At 37.1% G+C, this 22,089-nt stretch overlaps 3 protein-coding genes across 4 annotated transcripts; 2 read left to right on the top strand and 1 right to left on the bottom strand.

The window, feature by feature from the left end:
* The first annotated feature begins 290 nt into the window (after positions 1–290).
* Positions 291–901, top strand: LOC138894749 (protein PXR1-like). The gene is made up of 2 exons (XM_070179476.1): positions 291–468; positions 522–901. Exons 1-2 carry the CDS (start codon positions 291–293, stop codon positions 899–901), a joined length of 558 nt encoding a protein of 185 aa, XP_070035577.1.
* A 1,767-nt stretch (positions 902–2,668) lies between these two features.
* Positions 2,669–6,380, bottom strand: LOC104115917 (eukaryotic initiation factor 4A-8). 2 transcript variants are annotated; one of them, XM_009626641.4, is made up of 5 exons: positions 6,245–6,380; positions 5,375–5,444; positions 5,130–5,236; positions 3,989–4,419; positions 2,669–3,546 (listed from the first exon to the last, which is right to left on the bottom strand). In XM_009626641.4, the coding sequence occupies exons 2-5, from the start codon at positions 5,440–5,442 to the stop codon at positions 2,911–2,913; spliced, it is 1,242 nt and encodes a 413-aa protein (XP_009624936.1). In that variant the 5' UTR covers positions 5,443–5,444; positions 6,245–6,380; the 3' UTR covers positions 2,669–2,910. The 2 variants fall into 2 exon arrangements, with proteins under 2 accessions (XP_009624936.1, XP_009624937.1); XM_009626642.4 differs by having other exon boundaries at positions 3,989–4,380.
* Positions 6,381–7,352: 972 nt separating this feature from the next.
* Positions 7,353–11,868, top strand: LOC104115915 (glycylpeptide N-tetradecanoyltransferase 1-like). Its single transcript, XM_009626640.4, has 2 exons — positions 7,353–7,511; positions 10,360–11,868. Exon 2 carries the CDS (start codon positions 10,385–10,387, stop codon positions 11,681–11,683), a length of 1,299 nt encoding a protein of 432 aa, XP_009624935.1. The 5' UTR covers positions 7,353–7,511; positions 10,360–10,384; the 3' UTR covers positions 11,684–11,868.
* The last annotated feature ends 10,221 nt before the right edge of the window (positions 11,869–22,089 follow it).

Genomic DNA, 22,089 nt, shown 5'->3' with positions numbered 1-22,089 from the left:
CAATAGCTGCTGAGGGAACTCTGGTTGGAGGTTATGAGGTTGTGTTTGAGTCTCAGGGGGAAGAAAATGGTGCAGAGGCCGAGGGTAGGGAACTGGTGCCTGTCGAAACTTTGGCACTTGATAGTACTACTAGGAAACTAATTGAGGGACCTGATCCCTCCGCCCAAGAGGATCCCTCTGCTTCCACTTAGGATAAAACCCTTGGTTCTCCACAAGAACCCCAGGTCAGTACTGATCCTGCTCCCTCTCCTCATTTCTATGCTGAGCCATTAACAATTGTGGTTCCTGAGATGCGATCTTTGTCTGAGGAGGAGAAAGAGGATAGTGAAGAAGAAGATTATGATAATGTGGATCTGGCGAGCTTTATTAGTGCTAGGAGTAGAAAGGAACCTCCCCAGGGGTCAACTTCTAAGAGACCCATCACGAGGTTGCAAAAGAAGGAAGAAATTGAGTCCGTCTTAAGGAAAAGTAAAAAAAAAGGAGATTGCTGAAAGATGGAAACGTTGTCAATGAGAAAGTAGTGGCTTCTGCACTAGTCGTGAATGTGGATGATGAGGTCGAAGAGGAACTTGGTCCCTTGGTTCGTAAGTCCTCAAAGAAACTTACTGTTACAAAGTCCAAGAGGGAGTCATCTGTGAGTGAAAAGGAGTTGAGGAAGGTTGAGGGTGAAAAATCTGGTGAGAAAGAGGATGAGAAAATGGTTGAGGAGTCTTGTGAAAAAGTGGCTGAGGAGTCTGCTGAGAAGATCTCCAGGAAATCTACAGAGAAAGGCAAGAGTGTAAGAAAATCAGTGAAAAGGAAGGCTGATGCCAGTGAGGAACCTGGTTCCTCCAAGAAGACCAAGGTTGGTGATACCCAGGACGCTGGCAAGGAAAAATTGAAAAACCAAAAGGTACTGTAGGAACGTACATAAGGAAGCTGGAGGCAAGGAATGCCATTCTCGAAGGTCAACTCAGTCAGGTTTAGGAGGCACCTGGTTCCAGCAGCTCTCAAAGCATAGAGATTGCCCATCTGACAAGAGAAAATGCCGACCTCAGGGAGAACCAGTTTTTGCCAAATCATAAAAGGACCTGAAGGAGAGACTGATTAACGAGCAGGTGTCAGCCAATGCTTGAATCGACATCCTTCTTCGAACCCTTGCTTCCTCATCTGGGCCTTTCTTTTCCAGTGCTCCCTAAACAGTGTCTCTTTCCCAAGTGTCAAGTTCCTAGTGTCTGTCTTCTAGTTCTGATGATGTTTTATGACTGGTACTTTTGTTTGTGCTGTTTTTATTTTGTGGATGTGTTTGGAAATAATGGAACTGCTCCCTGCTTAAAAATCCAAATATTAATGAAAGCCGCCTCCTTTTGTTGTGTATGCATTGCTCTTATGTTCTGTTTTTAGTCATGTTTGTGTGCACACATGTGGCATCAGTTAACCAAGCTGAACTTCTTTTTGCTTAATGCTTGTTACTGATCTTTTTATGATGCCAAAAGGGGGAAAAATAATTGAGGGGGAATAGAGATGGGGAACAGATTCAGGGTGAATACAGGAAATGCGAATGTCATTCTGGTTCTCAGGGGGAACTTGAATTATAAGTTTGTCATCATCAAAAAGGGAGAAATTGATAGGTTATATGTGTATCCCTGTTATGTTTTGATGATCTAATAAACTTACTGTTAAGAACCAGATAAGGAACCTGTTACACATCCTTAAGAACCCAAGATCAACAAGTCTCAAGTTGGGAACACTATTCAACTCTTGAGAGTCAAAGGAACAACAGAGGGAACATGTCGCTACCAGCTCCCGAGGTGACTGTACAAAGTCAACTTCACAGTTGTAAAGTTGCTGCCTGCACACGCTACAGTACAGAAACTGTGTAACAGTCAACTTTATAGGAAATGCCTTTTACCTAACTTGCTTGCATCATCCAAGTGATGTCACAAATGAGATATTAACATCAAGCAAAGGAAAAACAAATCACTTGCACATTCAAGAACTCATTAAGCATTCTCTCAAGTCTGTGTCAATCCTGAAAGTGACCCTCAAGGGCATCAAGAACGAAGAACAACATAACCAAGGACCAGTTCCATGTATTGAAGTTATTACATGTCCTTAGTTGTGTTGTACCTTTGTTAAAGCACTTTACTTGTAATTCCTACTTAGCCTAGTTAGAAGCATCGTGTAGGAAATCTTTGTAAATTATAAACTCTTGTGTTTGTGTCTTGGCTAGAGTTAGTCGAGTTGTAAAGTCTTTGTAATAGAGTTATTACAAAGTGACTTGTAATAGAGTGTTACAAGTTAGTTAGGAATTAAAAAGTTAATTTCTAGGTTTAAAGTCTTTATAATAGAGTTATTATAAAGTGGCTTGTAATAGAGTGTTACAAGTTGGTGAGGGATTAAGAGGTTAATTCCTAGGTTACAATAGGTTGTAATCTAAAGTTGCTCAGTAGTGAAGTTGAAATCCTACAAGGATAGGTCGTGGTTTTTAATCCCATTGAGCCGGGAATTTTCCACGTAAAACTCCATTGTACCATTTACTTATTGCAGTATGCGTATGTTCTGTGGGAACTAATAGAGAACTTGGTTCTCTATATAGTTTGGTGGACCCTTAAATTCTATCAAAAAAAGATTTCAAGACTTCCCAGTTTATAATTCATGTTTCCATGCCAAAAAAGAAAAAAACAAGAACACAAACTTTAAAACTCAAATAAACTACAAAATGCCAAAGAAGTTTAAGAACTGGGAAATGAAAAACAAAGACCTTACCTACTGCAAAATTTGGAGCAGCATTAATGCCACGGGCCTGTCTTAGACACTAGATAATAATGGTAGTTAAAAGACTAATTCTATGCTATAAGCTGGAATGGTGTGGACACTATAACATGGTTACTCTTTCTGCTTAAAGCTCCAGCCACAAACATAAGTTTTTCAGAGGAGATCAGCAACATTTGAGGGGAGTTCTTCGATTATAACGTTGTAGAACTTCTGAATATCGAACAACATTCTTTCATCATCTGTTGTCACAAAGTTGATTGCAACTCCTTTCCTTCCAAATCTTCCACTTCTTCCAATGCGATGGAGATAATTCTCCGGCTGAGTTGGGAGATCATAATTGATCACAAGTGATACTTGTTGTACATCTATACCACGAGCCAGCAGATCGGTTGTGATAAGGACACGGGAAGAACCAGAGCGAAACTCGCGCATGATTATGTCCCTAGTGTTCTGGTCCATATCTCCATGTGTAGCTGAGACTGTGTGATCACGGCTTCGCATTTTGTCTGTTAACCAATCAACCTTGCGCCTGGTGTTCACAAAGATGACACTCTGTGTGATTGCTAGCGTCTCGTATAGATCGCAGAGTGTCTCGAGCTTCCATTCTTCCTTATCAACATTGACATAGAACTGTTTGATACCCTCAAGTGTCAATTCATCGCGTTTAACCAAGATTCTCACGGGCTTATTCATGAACTTTCTTGTGATGTCAAGGGCTTCTGGTGGCATGGTCGCAGAAAACACTCCGACTTGAACTTTGGTAGGTAGCATCTGAAAAATATCATATATCTACAAGTATAGACACATGAAAAAAGAATCAAAATTAGCAGCTTTTCAATGTCTGCATAAAATAAAATAAGAGGGAAACTATGATCAACTCTGTATAATTACTCTTTATAATCAGCAAATTAAGGAATAAATTGAACAGGATAGGTTTTTATATAATGGCCTTAGGAACTAAATGAATGGGAGGGGTACTAAATGCCACGCCAATAACACAAATGGAAAAAAAAACTTCAATTTCTAATTCCCAACAATGATTAAAATGACTGGTCGACAGAGTACAAGAACATCTAACATGATCTAAATTTGGATTTCTATATTGGTTGCTCCAAAGAAGTAATTCCAGATATTCTTAAATTGGCAAACCTAGTAGACCTCGGACCTGAACTTGTTCAAACACAGTTATACTTATAAGGTGTAAAATGCATTACTGCAGAGGTTGAAGTACCTGATCCTTAAAACCACGTGACAGCATTTCATCAGCCTCGTCTAGCACAAACATTCTGAGGTAATCAGGACGGAGAGACTGTCTTCGCAACATGTCAAACACACGTCCCGGGGTGCCAACAACAACATGAACACCAGCCGCGAGAATACGTTGATCCTCCCTGACACTAGTCCCACCTACACAAGCATGGACCTTAACCCCAAGGTAGTCACCAAGTGCTCGCATCACCTTCTCAATCTGTTGAGCAAGTTCACGAGTAGGTGCCAACACTAAGGCTTGGCATTGAACTAAACCATAATCAAGCTGCTGCAAGATTCCAGAACAAAAAGTAGCTGTCTTTCCTGTGCCAGATTGAGCCTGCTGAATTACGTCAAGTCCCTTGCAAAATGGAACTATACCTCTTTGTTGAATTGCAGAAGGTTTCTCAAAACCTTAAAAAAAAATGCATAAAATATTGCATGCAGCAAAAAAACCATTAAGTTGTTGGAATATAAGGTCGGCTCTTTGTAATATCATAAGGAACAAAGAGGATAGAAAGAATTGCTCTAGCGGTGAGCACCCTCCACTTCCAACCTTAGAGGTTGTGAGTTCGAGTTACCCCAAGAGCAAGTTGGGGAGTTCTCGGAGGGAGGGAGCCGAGAGTCTATCGGAAACAGCCTCTCTACCTCAGGGTATGGGTCCTAGTTAGGTCTGCGTACAAACTACCCTCCCCAGACCCCACTAGTAAAATTATACTGGGTTGTTGTTATAACAACATTAAAAAAGGGTTTTTATATGTGCTAAAAGATAATTCTCTCGGTACTACTAAAATCTTGAAAACGCAAAAGCATGCACCTAGATAATACAAAAATCTTATTATACGAGCTATAGCATGTACATAATCTAGTATATTCAAAATCATATTTCCAACATAAAGAAGCACGGAATGGGAAAAGGCAAAGAGGAGAAGAATAATTCTTAAGTTTCAGCACCACTTTGAAGAAACAAAATTAATAAGTTTTAGCCAATTAAAGTATATAGTACCTCTGAAGAAGAAGCTACTGAAAACCAATATGATAACTGACTACTTATCAGATTAAAAAGCAAAATCGAAAGATTTTTCCATAACTGGAGAAAAAGTTAAACAGTTTACACACAGTACCATAAGCATAAATGCCCCTGAGAAGGTTCTCTTGCAAACTCATAGCATCAAAACTGTCATAAACTTCGTCATATGATGTAAAGAAATCTTTTCCATCAGCGGCAAGTCTGCACCATATAAGTAATAATAGAGACAAGTTCAAGTTTCAACCATCCATCACTGAGAAATTAATCAAATATAAAAATGTAATGACTCAACGAAGAAGCTCAAATTAGTACTATGCAATGAATACCATAATAACTTACAAATCATTCATCTTAGAATCATATTGACGGGCATCAAATTGAGCTCCATCTGGTGCCAAACGTGCCATGACTGCAATGTATGTACGTTATGCATCAGTAAATACTAGTACTACTATATACCAATGTACATAGATATAAGTTATAACAATACTCTAATAATACTACGCACCAAATAGATATATAAAACAATAAGTAAATTAAATGAAAATAGTAAAAGAAATTGAATCTCGAAATATTGATTTCCCATGACAAATATGATTCAGTAAACTTCAAGAAACAAAAAGAAAATTTTTACACAACGAACCAATATGAACTCAGATTTACATCACTCCTTTTTTGATGGATCTCAACAAACTATGCAAAGTGGATAAACTATACAGGCATTGGTCTAAAAATTACTTTTGCTAATCTTAAACCACAGATCTCATTCATTAATTCAATAACTATATATATTTACTAGTATATACTTTTTCAACTTATCAAAATCTCCTCTGTTTTCCAACACAAACACAACAATAAACATGATCAGAAAGGGAACAAAAGAGAAGAAAGTACTTCCGCTAATAAATACTGCTAGTATCTATCGCGAACAGAACATAACACTCTGAATTCCCGCAACTAAGTGCTTTCTGCACCTAATGAAAAGGTTGATCTTCTCCAAATAAGATCGACGAGAAATGCATCCCAAAACAATGTAAAAGAAAGAATTAGAGAGTTTGCAGTTAATTTCTCCATGATTTTCTCAGCGATCAGAAGACAAAACATTCGACAACAAACAGATATAATCCAGAACGCAACGTTAATTAACAAACAAATTATGTAAGTAACATGCGAAAATGAAGAAAAAGACAAGATTTAATGAGTTCAAACCTCGGAATGACGATGATAATAACTTTAGCAAAACTGAGAATTAAACAGAAAATTTTCTGTTTGAGAGCTTTCAAGATGGGGTCTGAGTGAGGAGCTGAAGAAACGAGGCAAAAGTCTTTCTAAAAGCATATAAAACGGGTCTGAAGACAGGTGTCAACACAACATTTCATGCAATTCAATTCGTAATAGTGTAATAGTAAAGTTTTACACTAGTGTATAAGTTCAGTCACAATAACATGTAGGAGTATTACTTTTATACCCGATAAATTTAATTTGATTAGAGTAAAATTTCTTGACATTGCTAATATTATATACCCATATTTACATTATGAAGCTAATAAACCAATTTACTAGCGAGATCCACGTGAGTTTTCCAAGAGAACACTTGAACTAACGAGATAAAGGAAAATATTAGAAACCCATTCCCACTAAAAAAGAAAATAAACGACAGGTCATGAAATATGCATATACCGTACTTTAGCATTTACATAAGGAACTCAAAAGTATGGTAAAAAACAATAATTTCAGCAAGTAAAGACTTTCTAATTAATAATACACTGTACAGTCAAACCTCTTTATAACAATCTCGTTTATTCCGATATTTTTTGAATGTTATAGTGAAATGATGTTATAAAGAATATATATAGCATGAAAATTACTTCCGAAGAAACCTTGGTCATTATAAATGATGGTTGATATAAAGAGGTTTAACTGTAACAGAAAAAAATGAGATAATTTCACCAAAAAAATGACGAGTTACTTTCTGAAAATTAAGCTACAGCAAATTAAAGAATCACTAAAATGAAATGGTTTGGTATTTGTCCGAACTTTATGAAATGAACGAAGTATAGCGGAATCCAAGTAGGGAAGTACACAAGTAGTCATTTTTAGGTTTGCTATTTAAAAATTAGCCCGTATTTATTTTATTCTGAAAATTTAAATTAAAAATTTTAATTTCAAGACTTTGTACTGAAATTTGACTAATTTCTAAATAACAGTTTTCTAAAATAGCTACCTGATGTCATTTCTACGATCCAAATTCATCCAGCACATAAGTGGAGTATGGGACATGGGCCCAAATGAAAAAATCAAAGGCCCATTGACAGTTTCGAGATCCGTTCATAATCCTTCGTTGGTTCCTATGCTGAGCTCTCTCTCTCTCTAAAGTAAATCTATTCGATATTTTTTGCCCTCTCAATCCTTATGTTAATCACTTTCTGAAACGATAGATCTCGGTCACCCTACTGTATCACTAAACATTTACAAGGTTCGATTTCCAATTTCTTTCTGTATATTCGCATTGATTCTTTATCTTTCTTTTTGCGTTTTTAGGGAGAAATTTATTTATTATGATTTAGATCTTACGGAACTGAATTTTTGCTATGTTTTGCACCTTTATGCTACCAGTAGACAATGCTTAAGTTTGACTTACTGTTTGTTAGGGTGAATATCGTAATTCAATGGTGAAATTTTGATTTTTTTTTTTAGGTTTCCAATATTTCACTATTAGATTATGTAAAAACTGATTTTAGAACAATAATGAAAAGTTTGATGCTTGATCAGGCTTACGTTGATAATGTGGAATTCAGCTTGGAAAATAGCTTTGCTATCCTCGTCAACAGTTACAATTGAGCTTATTTTATTCTCAGATAGGGAAACATCTGATGGTAGTGAGTTTAACAAGGGAAAAAGTTTCAGTGTAATCAACACCTTCCCTTTGTGTGTCCCCTCGTATGACAAGTCTGGCCTTGTACCTCTCAAAGCCAAATGCCTTGTGCATTTCAACTAATATACAACTAATGGCATTTCAACTAATATACACGCTCTCAAAGCCAAATGCCTTGTGCAACTATTTAGCTGGATTCTCTAACACCTGTAAATAATGTAATTCCTCTTCTAGATTTCATTGGATCTCTGAGTCTAGCTTAACTCATTTTTTTTTTTTTTTTGAGTTAGCTCCCTAAGCAGATTAAGTCCTTTGTTGTAATGGAACTAATTCAATTCCTTCTTGTAACTTTGCATCTTCTAGATGCATGCAATGAAGAATCTTATTTCATCAAAAAAAAAAATTAGGAAAGGTGTTACTAAAGGCTTAAGATTGTGAAGTAAGTGTTTATGTGGTGTCATGTGGTTGGTGGCACCAGAATCTATGATCCAAGGGTTTAAACCTAAGTGTGAAACTGCACATGCATGAAAAGGAGCTGAATGCACCTCAGGGTGATTGTGCACACTTGCAAAGTTGGCAAAACCTACATTTTCAGTGACAACATTCTCAGAATGAAGAGTAGGAGATGTGTGGATTTGTTGAAGCAGAGTCATGAGATGTTGGTATTGTTCTTTACTGAATCCATGTCCACTGTCATCAGAGGAATTTAGTTTGGTAAAAGCAGACTCTAGGAGATGGACATCAGACTGAACACAAGCTGCAGACCTCCTATTCTTGGTAAACTTAAAATCTGAGGGGAAGCCATGCAGCTTATAGCACTTATCAATGGTGTGCCCATGCTTCTTACAATATCTGCATGAAAGATTGGAAGATGAACTAGATCCTCTCTTTGCATCAAATTGGACCCTCTGATTAAAACCCCTAGAAGTGTTCATAGGACAAGCTGAAGCATTGAAGGAGGCTGAATCATGGGAGAAACCAGGGACAAGAGCAAAAGTCTCTTTCTGTTTCTCATCATGTTGTAGCATGAAGTATGCCATACTCGGGGAAGGAAGGGAAGGCATCATAAGGATGTTGCTTTTGCAGGTAGGATAAGACTCATTCAAGACCACTGAGGGAGGGGATACCAGGTGAGCACTTGGACTGTCCGAGGGATGTATGTAGAAAGGATGAGAGGGAGGTATAGTGAAATCATCAAAACCATCAGCTGTAGTTGACGAACTCACTTCAGGACTACTCATTTCTAAACCCTAGTTAGGTCAATTTTGTACAGAAAAACATAAAATTGGTATCTACCAACACTTCAACCCAAAATTAAGTAATGAAAGGATATTACCGTCCTTCTTTGCAACCTAAAGAAGAAAGGCATTCAATTTATCACAAAAAAAACCACCACAATCTTTGATACCACCGGTAGAGTCGGAAATTGGGGATGAATGTACTCCGCAGAATCGGCCCACAAATTTACCAGAGAAATTGCTCACAATTTCTGGAAACAAACATTCATCAATTTATGACCAAATCGATCAAAATCAAAGAAAACTCCAGAAACTTTCCGGCAATGAAAACTTCGACAAAAACTTGAGAAACGAACACCGTCAAATGGACATGTAGAGCCATAAACGATCGATAATAGGCTCTGATACCATGTTAATTCATTGATTCTTAGTGTAATCAGAAGATTTGATTTAGAGTTGAAGCACTAATAACGAGAAGAGCAAAATATATGTGAAAGAGAAATGAATTTCTTATTTTGTTGTTATGTCCAGAATGTTCTATATCAGTGGTGGCCGGGTATACAGAGAGGCCCAGACTAAGTATAAAACTATGAAGCCCAATATTTAATCCTTTTAGCTGCTGTCAAGAGGCCCAGTATTGTAAACAGAAACTTAAATATGATTTGAAATTATAGTTAAATCATACATTCATTGATGTGAAAACTAACACCGGAACACATGTAACTCAAGTAGTGTTTGTCTGGACGTTTTCTATTCATCTCGAGTAGCCAATACAAGATTCCTTGTTTACTCTTTTCTTTCCAGTATTTTGATTATGATTTTTTTTTTAGTATTTTACTTTATGCGTCACAGCAATTAGGAATCAAGAATTTATATCTTTAGATCAAAGAAAGGTCTAGCTGTTGGAATAATGGTATCTTGCTGTGGTATTGCGTTCAACTCGGTCTCTGTGCATATGTAGTTGTGATTATTACGTACATGCATATAGGTCCGAACCCATTTCACAAGGAAGTAGTGGGTGCAGCAGTACTCTGCATTTTACTGACTTAAGTCCATTATACACCTTCTGTTGGTAGTACCTTTATTAGAGCTTATGGATTCTACCCGCATGTTTGCCATAAATCTCGTATGTATTTGCTAATATGTTCTCCATGTTGCTCATGTGTTTTATACTTAGTACTGGATTTTAATTTATGACGTTATTATGGCAGAGAATAATATATTTAAGTCTGGAAAATGGCTGACGACAGTAAGGCAACTGAGAACCATAGCATCACTTCTGATAATAATTTATCTCTGGAGAGTGGTAATGAGGTATCAATTGATTCCTTAGCACGACAGGTGCAAGAATCTCTCTCACTGGCGAAGAAGCATAAGTTTTGGGAGACTCAACCAGTGGGCCAGTTTAAGGATCTTGGAGATACAAGCTTGGCCGAAGGTCCTATTGAACCTCCGACACCCTTATCTGAAGTTAAGCAGGAGCCTTACAATCTCCCTAGTCCATATGAGTGGACCACCTGTGATTTGGACTCAGAAGATATGTGTAATGAGGTCTATGTTCTGCTAACAAACAATTATGTTGAAGATGATGAGAACATGTTTAGGTTCAATTACTCAAAGGAATTTCTTCGATGGGCACTTCATCCTCCAGGTTACTACAAGAGCTGGCACATTGGAGTCAGAGTGAAGACCTCGAAGAAATTGGTTGCTTTTATTACAGGGGTACCGGCAAAGATACGCGCTAGAGATACTGTTGTGGTCATGGCAGAGATAAACTTTCTGTGTGTTCATAAGAAGCTTAGATCAAAAAGACTTGCTCCTGTCATGATAAAGGAGGTCACGAGGAGAGTTCACTTGGAGAATATTTGGCAAGCTGCTTATACAGCTGGGGTTGTCCTTCCGACACCTATATCAACATGTCAATATTGGCATAGATCTTTGAATCCAAAGAAGCTTATCGATGTTGGGTTTTCTAGGCTTGGCCCGAGAATGACGATGAGCCGCACAATAAAGCTGTATAAGTTACCTGATCAGACTGTCACACCTGGGTTCAGAAAGATGGAGCCCCATGATGTTCCCGCCGTTACTCGGTTGCTTAGGAATTACTTGAAGCAGTTTGCAGTTGCACCTGATTTTGATGAAAATGACGTGGAACACTGGCTTCTGCCAAAGGAGGATGTTGTTGACAGCTATCTGGTTGAAAGCCCCGAGACTCATGAAATCACGGACTTCTGTAGTTTTTACACACTTCCTTCATCGATTCTTGGTAATCAGAATTATTCCACTCTGAAGGCTGCTTATTCTTATTACAACGTTTCCACTAAGACTCCATGGATTCAGTTGATGAATGATGCCCTCATTGTGGCAAAGCAAAAGGATTTTGACGTTTTCAACGCCCTAGATGTTATGCATAACGAAACTTTCTTGAAGGAACTTAAGTTTGGCCCTGGTGATGGGAAACTCCACTACTATCTCTACAACTATCGACTAAAGCATGTTTTAAGATCATCAGAACTTGGGCTTGTACTGTTGTAGTTTGTGTACTGAAGATTGTTGGCTGCCTGGGAAGCATTTTTGGTAATATGTGTTCAGTTCTCGTTTTAGCGCCCCCCCTAATTGCCCTGTTAAACTATGTTTGCGTCCATGTCTACATTTAGGCGCCAGTGTGAAACTTCTGAACATAATTTCTTTTTTCCTCTTAATTTAATTGTACTTTATGATGTCTGATCTTCCATGGTTCATCCATTTTTGATCCCAAGATCATAAGCATTCTTAACTATGGAGAAATAATATCTTTCTTCTCTCTTGTTAATTGTCATCTTTTGCACAATTCCAGATTCTTTTCTTTTCTTGATTTCCCTTTGGAATTTTGAAAGCAATTATATGGAGTATCATATTCAAAGATTGCTAGAATAATGACTCGTCTAATTTTCTTTTGCATATGCTTGTATTGCATATATGAAGAATTCTAGTAGGCTTTTCTATACCGTGAAATAGGGACCCAAGAAAAAAGAGAATATTTTATCTACTTTGATTAGAAAACAAGTTCCCTCCAAGTTATTCCCCCTTCCCATTGGAAGACACAATGCATTTGTGGGGATAACAAGCTGATACTCTGTTAACAAGGCAATCTTAATTTACAGTGCTGTTAATATATAAGGATACAAGGTTTGGGTTGTCATATTTTTGACAGGATTGGAAATGCTATTTAAGAAACTAGTTCAAAATCAAAATCTTCTTGTGGTTTCTAAACCCTACATAGTTTTGAAAAGTCGAAAGGGTCTATGCAAAATCGATGTAGATTTTGGTTGTTTCTCATTTGCTTTCAATACAAATAATTATCAAACGAACAATTCAAACACAATTTATTTTGTTAAACTTTCTTCCAAAAATATTTTTCAAGAAACTAACCAAAGGACTATCTAAACGCACCCTTAGAAAAACAAAATGCGTAGGTTAGTCTTTTTGGCTTCTAGCTATTCATGTCTAATGTTTTACATTGTTTAACGGAGAAAAAATATACAGAGCTGGCTGATTCAGTACGCCAGCAAATGTTTAACTATTCAACAATATTGTCCCTCGCCACTAAAGAGGGCAAGAAAAAGATCATTTGAAACTCTGAACAAGAACAAGTGAAATCGAATGTGAGAGTTAACTGACAGCTTGTATTACAGAAGAGTTTAGATCGGTGGAATACCCAAAACGGAATATATTAATGGCCATAATCTCATAAGCTTCGCAGCATGCCCGCAATTCTTCGCAAAAGGTGATTTAATTTTACAGGATATATATATATATATATTATTTGGCAGCCTTTAGTTACTAACCCATTGCTACCAGTAATTTGAAAAGCATCAGTTCGTCTCAACGAGCTTTATATGCAAACCATTGCACAAAGTGATCAAGCCAAGAGCACAAATTCACCTCGTAAACCTGTAAACACAACCAAGACAAGAATGAAAGACTTGATAACGAGATGAAAAGAAGCAAATTTGAATATCAAATCCAACCAAAAGTGGGTGGAAGCATTTTGGCAGGACGAGTATGGAAATGGCGAAGTGATGGCATAGGGTCCGGCTTAGTCCCTTTGCTCATCTATGAGCTGGTTTACTACCTTTATTCGTAGCTTCAAAAACGTATACATAGCCTCTCCTTCGGTGACATAAAGTAATCAAATGATATGGGTGACACATGGTTAATCTTCAAATTAGCCCATGAATGGTGATAACTCATGTGAAACTTAGTTAAGGGGAAAATTATTAGGTGTGTGAACAAAGTCTCACGTGAAAAGTAAAAAAAAAAGCTACTTATAAGGAATTGAATCCTTTTGGGAGAAACCGTATAGGCTCGACCCAAAGCGAATAATATCGCAGTATGTTATGTTGGGCCCAGATTGTCCACCCTCCAGTTGGCAGCTTCAAAAAATCATTTCGCTATCCCTGCATATATGGCAGAGACGTCATACAGCAAATAAAAGTCAAATACACTGAAAATCTCTTAAAGTTGTCCTCACTTTTCACCGTTACGATCTAAGTATATGTCATTTAAACACCTATAACTGACATGTCATTGCGCATAATTCACAGTTTCACACCTCGTTTGAGAGCGTGAACTGCATATATAAGGCTATTCATGTGGCCCAAAAGTACAGGTGGCAATAAAAGAAAAAAAGACAATCTTTTAAAAAAACATTCTTTTTCTCTTGTTCGTCCTCCCAGTAAGCCACTACAACCAACGTGCCGCCGGCTTCCATCACCATATTCACCGCAGCCATTTTGCAGGGGGGAGATTCTTATTTCAGTTTAGTATAGACCAAACAAAATTTAAATCTTCATGTTTAGGGGATAACATCGATATAATCACTTGTTTGTCATAGAAGCAAAAAGCTTAGGAAATTAACTCTAAAATACCAAAGATTCCTTCGATTTTAGTCAAATATTGAAAAGCCAAGCTATTTAATATGAGCTGGTGGTGATATCAAACAGGCTAGAACGACGCCTCAGATGAGGTAGTGGAGCGCGACGAAGGGATGGTGGAAATGGGTAAAGGTTTAAGCTTTGGTTCGACGAAGCCGTTGGCGGCGGATGAATAGGAAGATTAGTAGCGGTAAATGGGTAATAAATGAGTGCCATCTGGTGAAGTTAGGGTTGTGAGGAATAAGAGTGTAATATGGTCATTATTTTGTCAAATGAAGTCCATCTCACATAAACATAAGCATCTTTGTACAAGTGTAAGACTTTGTTGGCAATATTCTTTGAGATCCAAAAATATTGCATTGTGTATTGGATATCATTTGCACAAGTTGTATCTTTCTTTTACACCTAAGAGGTCAACACTTTTTTACATATAAAAGGGAAGGTCATTAGTTCATTTTAAACACACCAACAAGACTTGTCTTCGATTCTTGTTTCTTCCTTTCTTCCTTTATTAAGAGTGTTTTGTATGAAAGTTAGTGTTGGGAAGCACTTGTGTGAACCCTTTCTTTGGAGTGATCTTGTGAAGTTATTCCCTTAGAATATTTGTTATTAATTAGAGTATTTACTCTAATTTTGTACTCTCTTTTGTACTTTTATTGTTATAGTACATTGCTCATCTCCGCTTATGGACGTATGTCACTTTGACCGAACCACGTTAAATTTGTGTCATTCTTTATATTCTTTAATTGCCGTTATTATCAACTTTCATTGTCTTTGTTATTGTCATTATACCGTTATTTGGTTAAATTCCGCACTACCCGGGTTCCCGATCCTAACAAGGAGAAAAGGGAAACAATGGAATCTATGGCTAATGGGAAGATTCACTTTCGCTCCACTGTTGTTGGGTATTTAAGGTGTAGATAATAGGTCTTGAGCTTCTTCATTTCGATTTCATGAAGGGGAAACTGATTTGGCTAAAATGAGGTGAAGCTGTGGAGGAATGTGAAGCTGTCATGGCTGTAAATTAAAGTCTAAAAATGGTTTAGATTATAGAGTCAGCTGAACAATTTTTAAGATTTGTGTAATCTGATGGAAAAATGAAAAATTAAGTAAATCTCTGCAGATGTAATCTTTTTGTGGGGGTTGTAATTTATGAATTTTTTACTTTAGCTAAAAAGAGTGGAACATAGGACGAGGTCGCCTAAAACGAAGACCGAATGGGGGGTCGTTGGGGAAGATGACCTACGGTGGGGTGGGGTTTTTGTTTCTCTTAAATTTTTTCTATTTGTTCAAAAGCCTTTTAAAAAAAATTATTTAACTTATATTCACGCGTCTCCGTCTTATTCATCACTTTGACACGTGAATTACACGCATCTTTGATAATTGGCTTCCTATCAAATTTTGTGCCTAAATGACAAAAATTTAAAGTATGTGAAAAGTAAGGTCAACTTTAAATGACCGTAAATTTTGCTTGCCAATAAAAGTCACCAAACTTGCATTATGTTGTGTTTTCTACAAACATGCCAAAAGACGGGTCAACACTCAGCAATGATCAAGTCAGAAAAACTAATCGCAGAGAAAAGCTAGGACGCTCCACAACCTAACCTAAGCATATTGTGTATGTTTTCCTAGGTGTGTGGGGCCAATAGATTTAAAACCGATAATTAATATTTAATTAATGAGCGAATTTCATTCGTTCGATTAGTTACTTGATGGATGTACCAGATTATATTTAAATCTCTATAAATCGGTCTTCCCTCTATCCATTAAGGTTACCACTTTTTAGTACATACAATTCCATCATTGACGGTTGTGATAACGTAAGGCTAGGGCTAGGAGGTAGAAACCAATTTATCAATTAACACTTCCGTTTCACGATAATGACTTCCGCTTCAGGTATGTTTTCTGTAACGATTATATATAAGATTATCATGTTCAAGATCCTGATATGAATTAAAATTTATGCTTACATGTGGTATTAGTAGCCTGAATTTTTGAACTGGCAATCTTCGTAAACGAATTTTACATATTTGTGAACCGCTTCATAAATCATGTGCTATCTTCGGCAATTAGAAACTTAATTTTTTTAAACTTTCAATCATGCTTGCTGGGATTCTAAATCTTGGTTGATGGATGATAAAATAGTAAATAAATAAAAAAAGCAATCAAGTGAAAGTTCTTTTAAGTTTTAACTGTAATTGTCGTTACTTTCTTGGGCCGAAAGTAAAAAATCAACGTGAGGTTTGAACACTAAAAGGTTTATAATCATGTGTATTTAGTATATAAGTGAATTGGGACTAATTTTTTTATGATCTCTTTCCGAATAGCAAAAGTCCAAACCAACATTATCCATTGTTGTTCACTGTATTAATTGGTTAAAGCTTGATGTTTGTTATTATTCTCCAAAAGTGGCTTGAAAATATTTTTCCAACAATTTTTAGTGTCAGAAGTTGCGTTAATGTGCAAGAATATGATGAAACAGGAATATTGTTAATGATGCCCTAGTATCGTAATTTAATTCAAACCCACTAACTTTTGCCCATTAAATTTAGCTTCGCCAATCCCATTAAAGAGCTAATTAATAATTGAGAAAACTACCCTCTATAGCCCCTCAAAATTTTAATAGCCTATATTTTTGTCCATTGACACAAAATGGCCATCCGGCCCAAACATATTACATTTAATAGCCCGAAATATTTATTTTATATATTTTTTGTATAGTGATAGTTTATTTTGTATATTTGTTGTATAGTGACAGTCTATTTTGTATAGTTACAGTATATGTTGTATATTTTTTTGTATAGTGAATATTCTATTTAGTATATATTTTGTATAGTGACAGTCTATTTTGTATATATTTTTGTATAGTGATAATCTATTGTATATAAATTGTATAGTGACAGTCTATTTTATATATTTTTGTATAGTGACAGTATATTTTGTATATATTTTGTATAGTGACAGTCTATTTAGTATTTTTTTTTTATAATGACAACCTATTTTTGTATATATTTTGTATAGTGACGGTTTATTGTATATAAATTGTATAGTGACAGTTTATTTTTGTATAATTTTTGTATAGTGACAGTCTATTTTGTATATATATTTTGTAATATACCAATATTAAAAAACAATGCTCTTGCTGTTGACATTAACAGGTGAGGAATGAAGTACTAATTAAAATTGTCTTCAAGAAAAAAAGTTGACCTTTTTCACTGGAGAATTTTGACCAAGGAATTGCCTTTTCCAATATCATCTTCTTCTTCATCATCATTATCACACAATCGCCACAAGAATAAGGATAATTGCCTATTAGTATTATTAAGGTGTAACTTATAAGCAACACATGACATTCCCATATGCCATAAATCTCTACACCTGACACAAAAATATTCTCCAATATTTAGGACACGCCCTAATCAAAAACTTTTTTTTATCATCAATCAAAACCCCTGTACAATCCAAAAAGGGGCATTCGATTACCAACGGCGAAACCAAAACCTCTGTTTCTCTGATCGCATCTTCTACTCGATTGAGAAAATATATAAGCATTAAAGACTCAATATCCAAAATTCTCTTGCAACTGGAAACAAGGCATTTCACTTCTTTTATATCTTCATCAATTTTTTCTCCTATATAAGTTTTTATGCATTTTTCACAATAATAGTGCATGCAACTGCTGCCCCGTATCAACGTATTGGGGGGTTTCGCATCGTCACAAATTTCACAATAAGTGCAAGACGATTTTCCCTTTTTCCAAATATTTTATTAGCTAACCGAATAATTTTGATTTTTAACCAAATAATAAACATTAATTTCGAACAGTATATATCCCCTCTATTTAGAGCATTCTTAAAGAAGAAGAAATTTTGTGGGAACACCCACTGTTTATGTAAGCAAAGAGAGAACAGTGGGCAGAGATTGAATTATAGAAGAACAAAAAAGTGATATGACGACGGTCGTCAGGTGAAGACGGTCCTTCGGGAATGGATCACGACAGAGGGAGTTGATTGGTGGTTCAATACGGACGCAGCGCTTGCGACTGCGGCGTTCGGCAGCGGCTTCTTCGGCTGAGGAAAATGCGTATGATCGCTGAGGGAGAAGGAAGTTAGGGTTTTGAGTGGCAGTGGTCTTGGGCTAGCCTTTTAATTTTGCTCAAATTTTCAAAAATTGTCAAGGAACCTGGTTCCTGTTACTCAGGTTAGTAGTCTCTTCAATACTTATATACCTTTTTAAATAGCTAAAATGTTATGTCATTAATTTATTCCTGCCTCTCTCCAAATTTTTGAAGTCCAAAATGTTTAACCATTTCTCGAAAAGAATCATTCTCTCCAAATATATCAGAAGTGAACCCAACTCTGTCATCTACCAAAATTCTAACTCCATCTGAAACAAAACCCCAAGATGTCTTTGGTATATTTTGATGGGACTTTGACTGAAAAGGTACGGGGTAGATCTAATATTCTAGAGAGTGAGGCTGAAATTATTGTTGGGTTTGTAGAAGCCTTGAAGGATGGAGGAATTGATGAATGTGCTGGAAAAAGGGGAACTGAATGAGGGACCTGATCCCTCTAGTCCGTCTCAGGATATTAATTCTGATGATGACTTCCTTTTGAGCTATGTGTTTAAACAAACTTCTGATCTAGTAAAAAGGATTGATGAAAAGTAGGTTGAGTGATGATAAAGTGGTGTGACCTACTGATGTGGTGAATATTGAAGAGAGAATGAAGCCAAAAAATCTTCACGTGTGAGAAAGAATTCAAAAAGGATCAAAATGAAGAAAAGAAAGTCGGCTGAGAAAGATGCAACAGATGATATTGGTGAATAGATTGAGAAGAAGAAGAAGAAGGAGACATGGCTACTCAGGAAAACAAAAGGGTAGTGTGAGTGAGGAACCTGGTTCCTTACATAAGCAAAAGGTTGAGTTATTGGGTTTGGAGAGCTAGAGGACTCTGAAGTCTCAAAAAGTGTTGTTAGGCTGAGTGTTGACTCTGATATTGCTGAAAAATGGAGAAACTTCTTGACATTATTGAGTTCTAAAAATAGAATCACCTCTTTGTTCCTCCAAGTCCCAAAGTTTATGAAGAAGATGTAAAAACTAAACTGAGTTTGTTCTTGATAAGGAGAAGCTTTGGGAGATTCTTGATGATCTGATTGATGGTTCAACCTGCTCAGATAGGTAGAGAATCAGGTCCCCGTGGACCCTTGGAAGAATAGAACGCTCAATTGAAGGGTGAAAATAAAAGATTGAGGAAACAGGTGGAAGACCTGAGAAAGCATATGATCATTGATCAAAGGATTCTGAATGAACGAATGGACATATTCATCAAGGCCTTAGCCCCTTACTTTTCTTCTTGCCGAGTGATCCGTGTCTTTCACTCCTTCCAATTCCCTCAAATTCTATCTTCTTTTGATCCCTATATTTGATGACATTGGTACTTTAAATATTTAAATTTTCATATTCTGTATTGTTGAAACTATTGTGCTTTTGTTATAATTACTCTACTATGGGCAATTACTCTATTTTGTGCAATGACATTCAGTTATTTTTTTTGTTATTGTTTATGTTGTGTTGCCCAAGTGGCATGAGTTAATGTTACTGAACTTCTTTTTGGTTGTGCTTCTTCTGTTAATCTTTTCAATGATGCCAAAAGGGGGAAGTTACATAGGTGTCAACGGTGGAGGAGGAACAGAATCGAATTGATATGATGTGTTGTGCATGAAAGATAGCTCTGTTTCGGAGGGGGAACGTTGCTGATAAAATGTGGATTATAGGTATGATCCGCAAGGGAACATGTGAGAAATCTGGTTCTCAGGGGGAACATCAATTTTGGGTTTGGCATCATAAAAAAAGGGAAATTTCTCTAAGTTACGCTATTTCATGTTTTATTGATTTGCCAAATGTTCTTGAGGACCAAGGTAGAGACCAAATGTGATCAGTACATATAAGGAATCTGATTCTCAAGGTGTCACAACCCAAAACCTAACCCATCGTGATGGCGCCTATCGTGATACTAGGCAAGCCGATATTTCCAAAATACTTTCAACATTTAACAGAAATGAATTAAGATATTTAAAATAATCAGAGTTTTTCATAAAAACGGAGTAAAACCCAAAAACATAAGTGCAGAAAATAGTCCGACATCGGGGTATCACTGAGTTATGAGCATCTAGATATCCAGTCTAATACAAACAGTGTCTAAGTATCAATATAGAAAAGAGAGAAAACATAGAAGGAGAGACAAGGTCTGCGGATGCCGGCAGCTACATCGTAGTCTCCGATACTCAATCGCGCACGAACTCAACGACCTCTGTGATCAAACACACCTGGATCTGCACATGAAGTGCAGGGTGTAGCATGAGTACAACCAACTCAGCAAGTAACAAAAAAAATAAGAAACTGAGAAGGTAGTGGCGAGCTATACAATACAGTTCATTTTCAATAATTCCAGCAAAGAGTAGACATGATTTCAAATCCGGCAGTTCAAGTCAAATCAGTTTATACAGTTACAGTGCAGGTAATCCGGATATAGAATCTTTCAAAAATTTCACAACAATGACAGATAGCAACTAAGTGCATCAACAAATGAAAAACAAGTACAACCTCCTAGGGCAACAGACACTCAACTCGTCACAACAGCTCAATCACTCGGCTCTCAGCCCTCAGTACTTATACTCAATAGGTACATGCGCTCACTGGGGGTGTGCAGACTCCGGAGAGGCTCCTTTCAGCCCAAGCGCTATATCACTGCGGCATGCAGCCCGACCCAATCATATAAGTAGCCATAAGACTTGTTGCGGCATGCAACCCGATCCACAATCCATAAATAGCCATAAGGCTTGTTGCGGCGTGCAACCCGATCCATATACCCTCACATAGATCACAGCTCGGCACTCAAGCCCTACCTCAGTCACTGACCTCTCCAGCCCCTCGGGCTCACAGAATATCACAATAATCAGCCCAAACAGAGAATACAACAAGTATCAACAAGAAATGAGAGAGAACGGAGATATAACACACAAGTAAGACTGTGATTGAGTACAAGAGAGTAATTAGCAGTTAATCCAATAAGTACTCGACCATTACGGGTCCCAACAATGATAACATATGGCCTAAGCATGGTTTCTAACATGAATGGCAGTCAAATTTCTAGAAGACAGGAAACATGAAATTAACAATGAGGTATTCGACTTTACAGTCTCGCAGGACGGACCAAGTCATAATCCCCCACGGTGCACGCCTACACGCCCGTCACCTAGCATGTGTATCACCTCCAAAACAATCACATCATACCAAAATTCGGGGTTTCATACCATCAGAACCAGATTTTAAACTGTTACTTACCTCAAACCAAGCAAATCTCTACTCTTAAATGCCTTTGCCTCTCAAATCGGTCTCCAAACATCCCGAATCTAGCCACAAGTATAACAATACAATAAATATAGGCTAAAGGGATCAATTCTACAAGAAACGTACTACATTATAGCCAAAAAGTCACAAAACCCGAACCGGGCCCACGTCTTGAAATCCAACAAAAGTCACAAAATTCGAAAGCTCATTCACTCACGAGTCTAACCATACCAAATTTACTCAAATCTGATAACAAAATCCCATTCAAAACCTCAAAATCCCAACTCAAGAGTTCTTCCTCTTTTTCCCCAATTTCTCACCCCAAATCACAAATTAGATGATAAAATTAAAGATGAAATCATGGGATTTAACCAAAACCAAGTTAGAATCACTTACCCCAATCAACTCCACAAAAAGCCCTTCAAGAATTGCCTAATTCTGTGTTCTCTAGCTCAAAGTGTGAAAAATAGGTTCAAACCCTTTGTTTTGAAATTAATCTGCCTGCCCAGATATCCTTCATCGCGACCGCGGAACATTCCTCGCGATCGCGAAGCACAACTATGCTTCCCCACATTTTTACCCTACGCGAATTCGGAATCACCCACGCGATCGCGGATCACTGCCTCTCATACCTACGCGATCGCATCCATCCTCATGCGATCGCATAGAGCATT

The sequence above is a fragment of the Nicotiana tomentosiformis genome, chromosome 6, assembly GCF_000390325.3.
Source record: "Nicotiana tomentosiformis chromosome 6, ASM39032v3, whole genome shotgun sequence".
In the NCBI taxonomy this organism is placed as follows: domain Eukaryota; kingdom Viridiplantae; phylum Streptophyta; class Magnoliopsida; order Solanales; family Solanaceae; genus Nicotiana; species Nicotiana tomentosiformis.
This window is presented reverse-complemented; position numbering and strand designations above follow the sequence as displayed.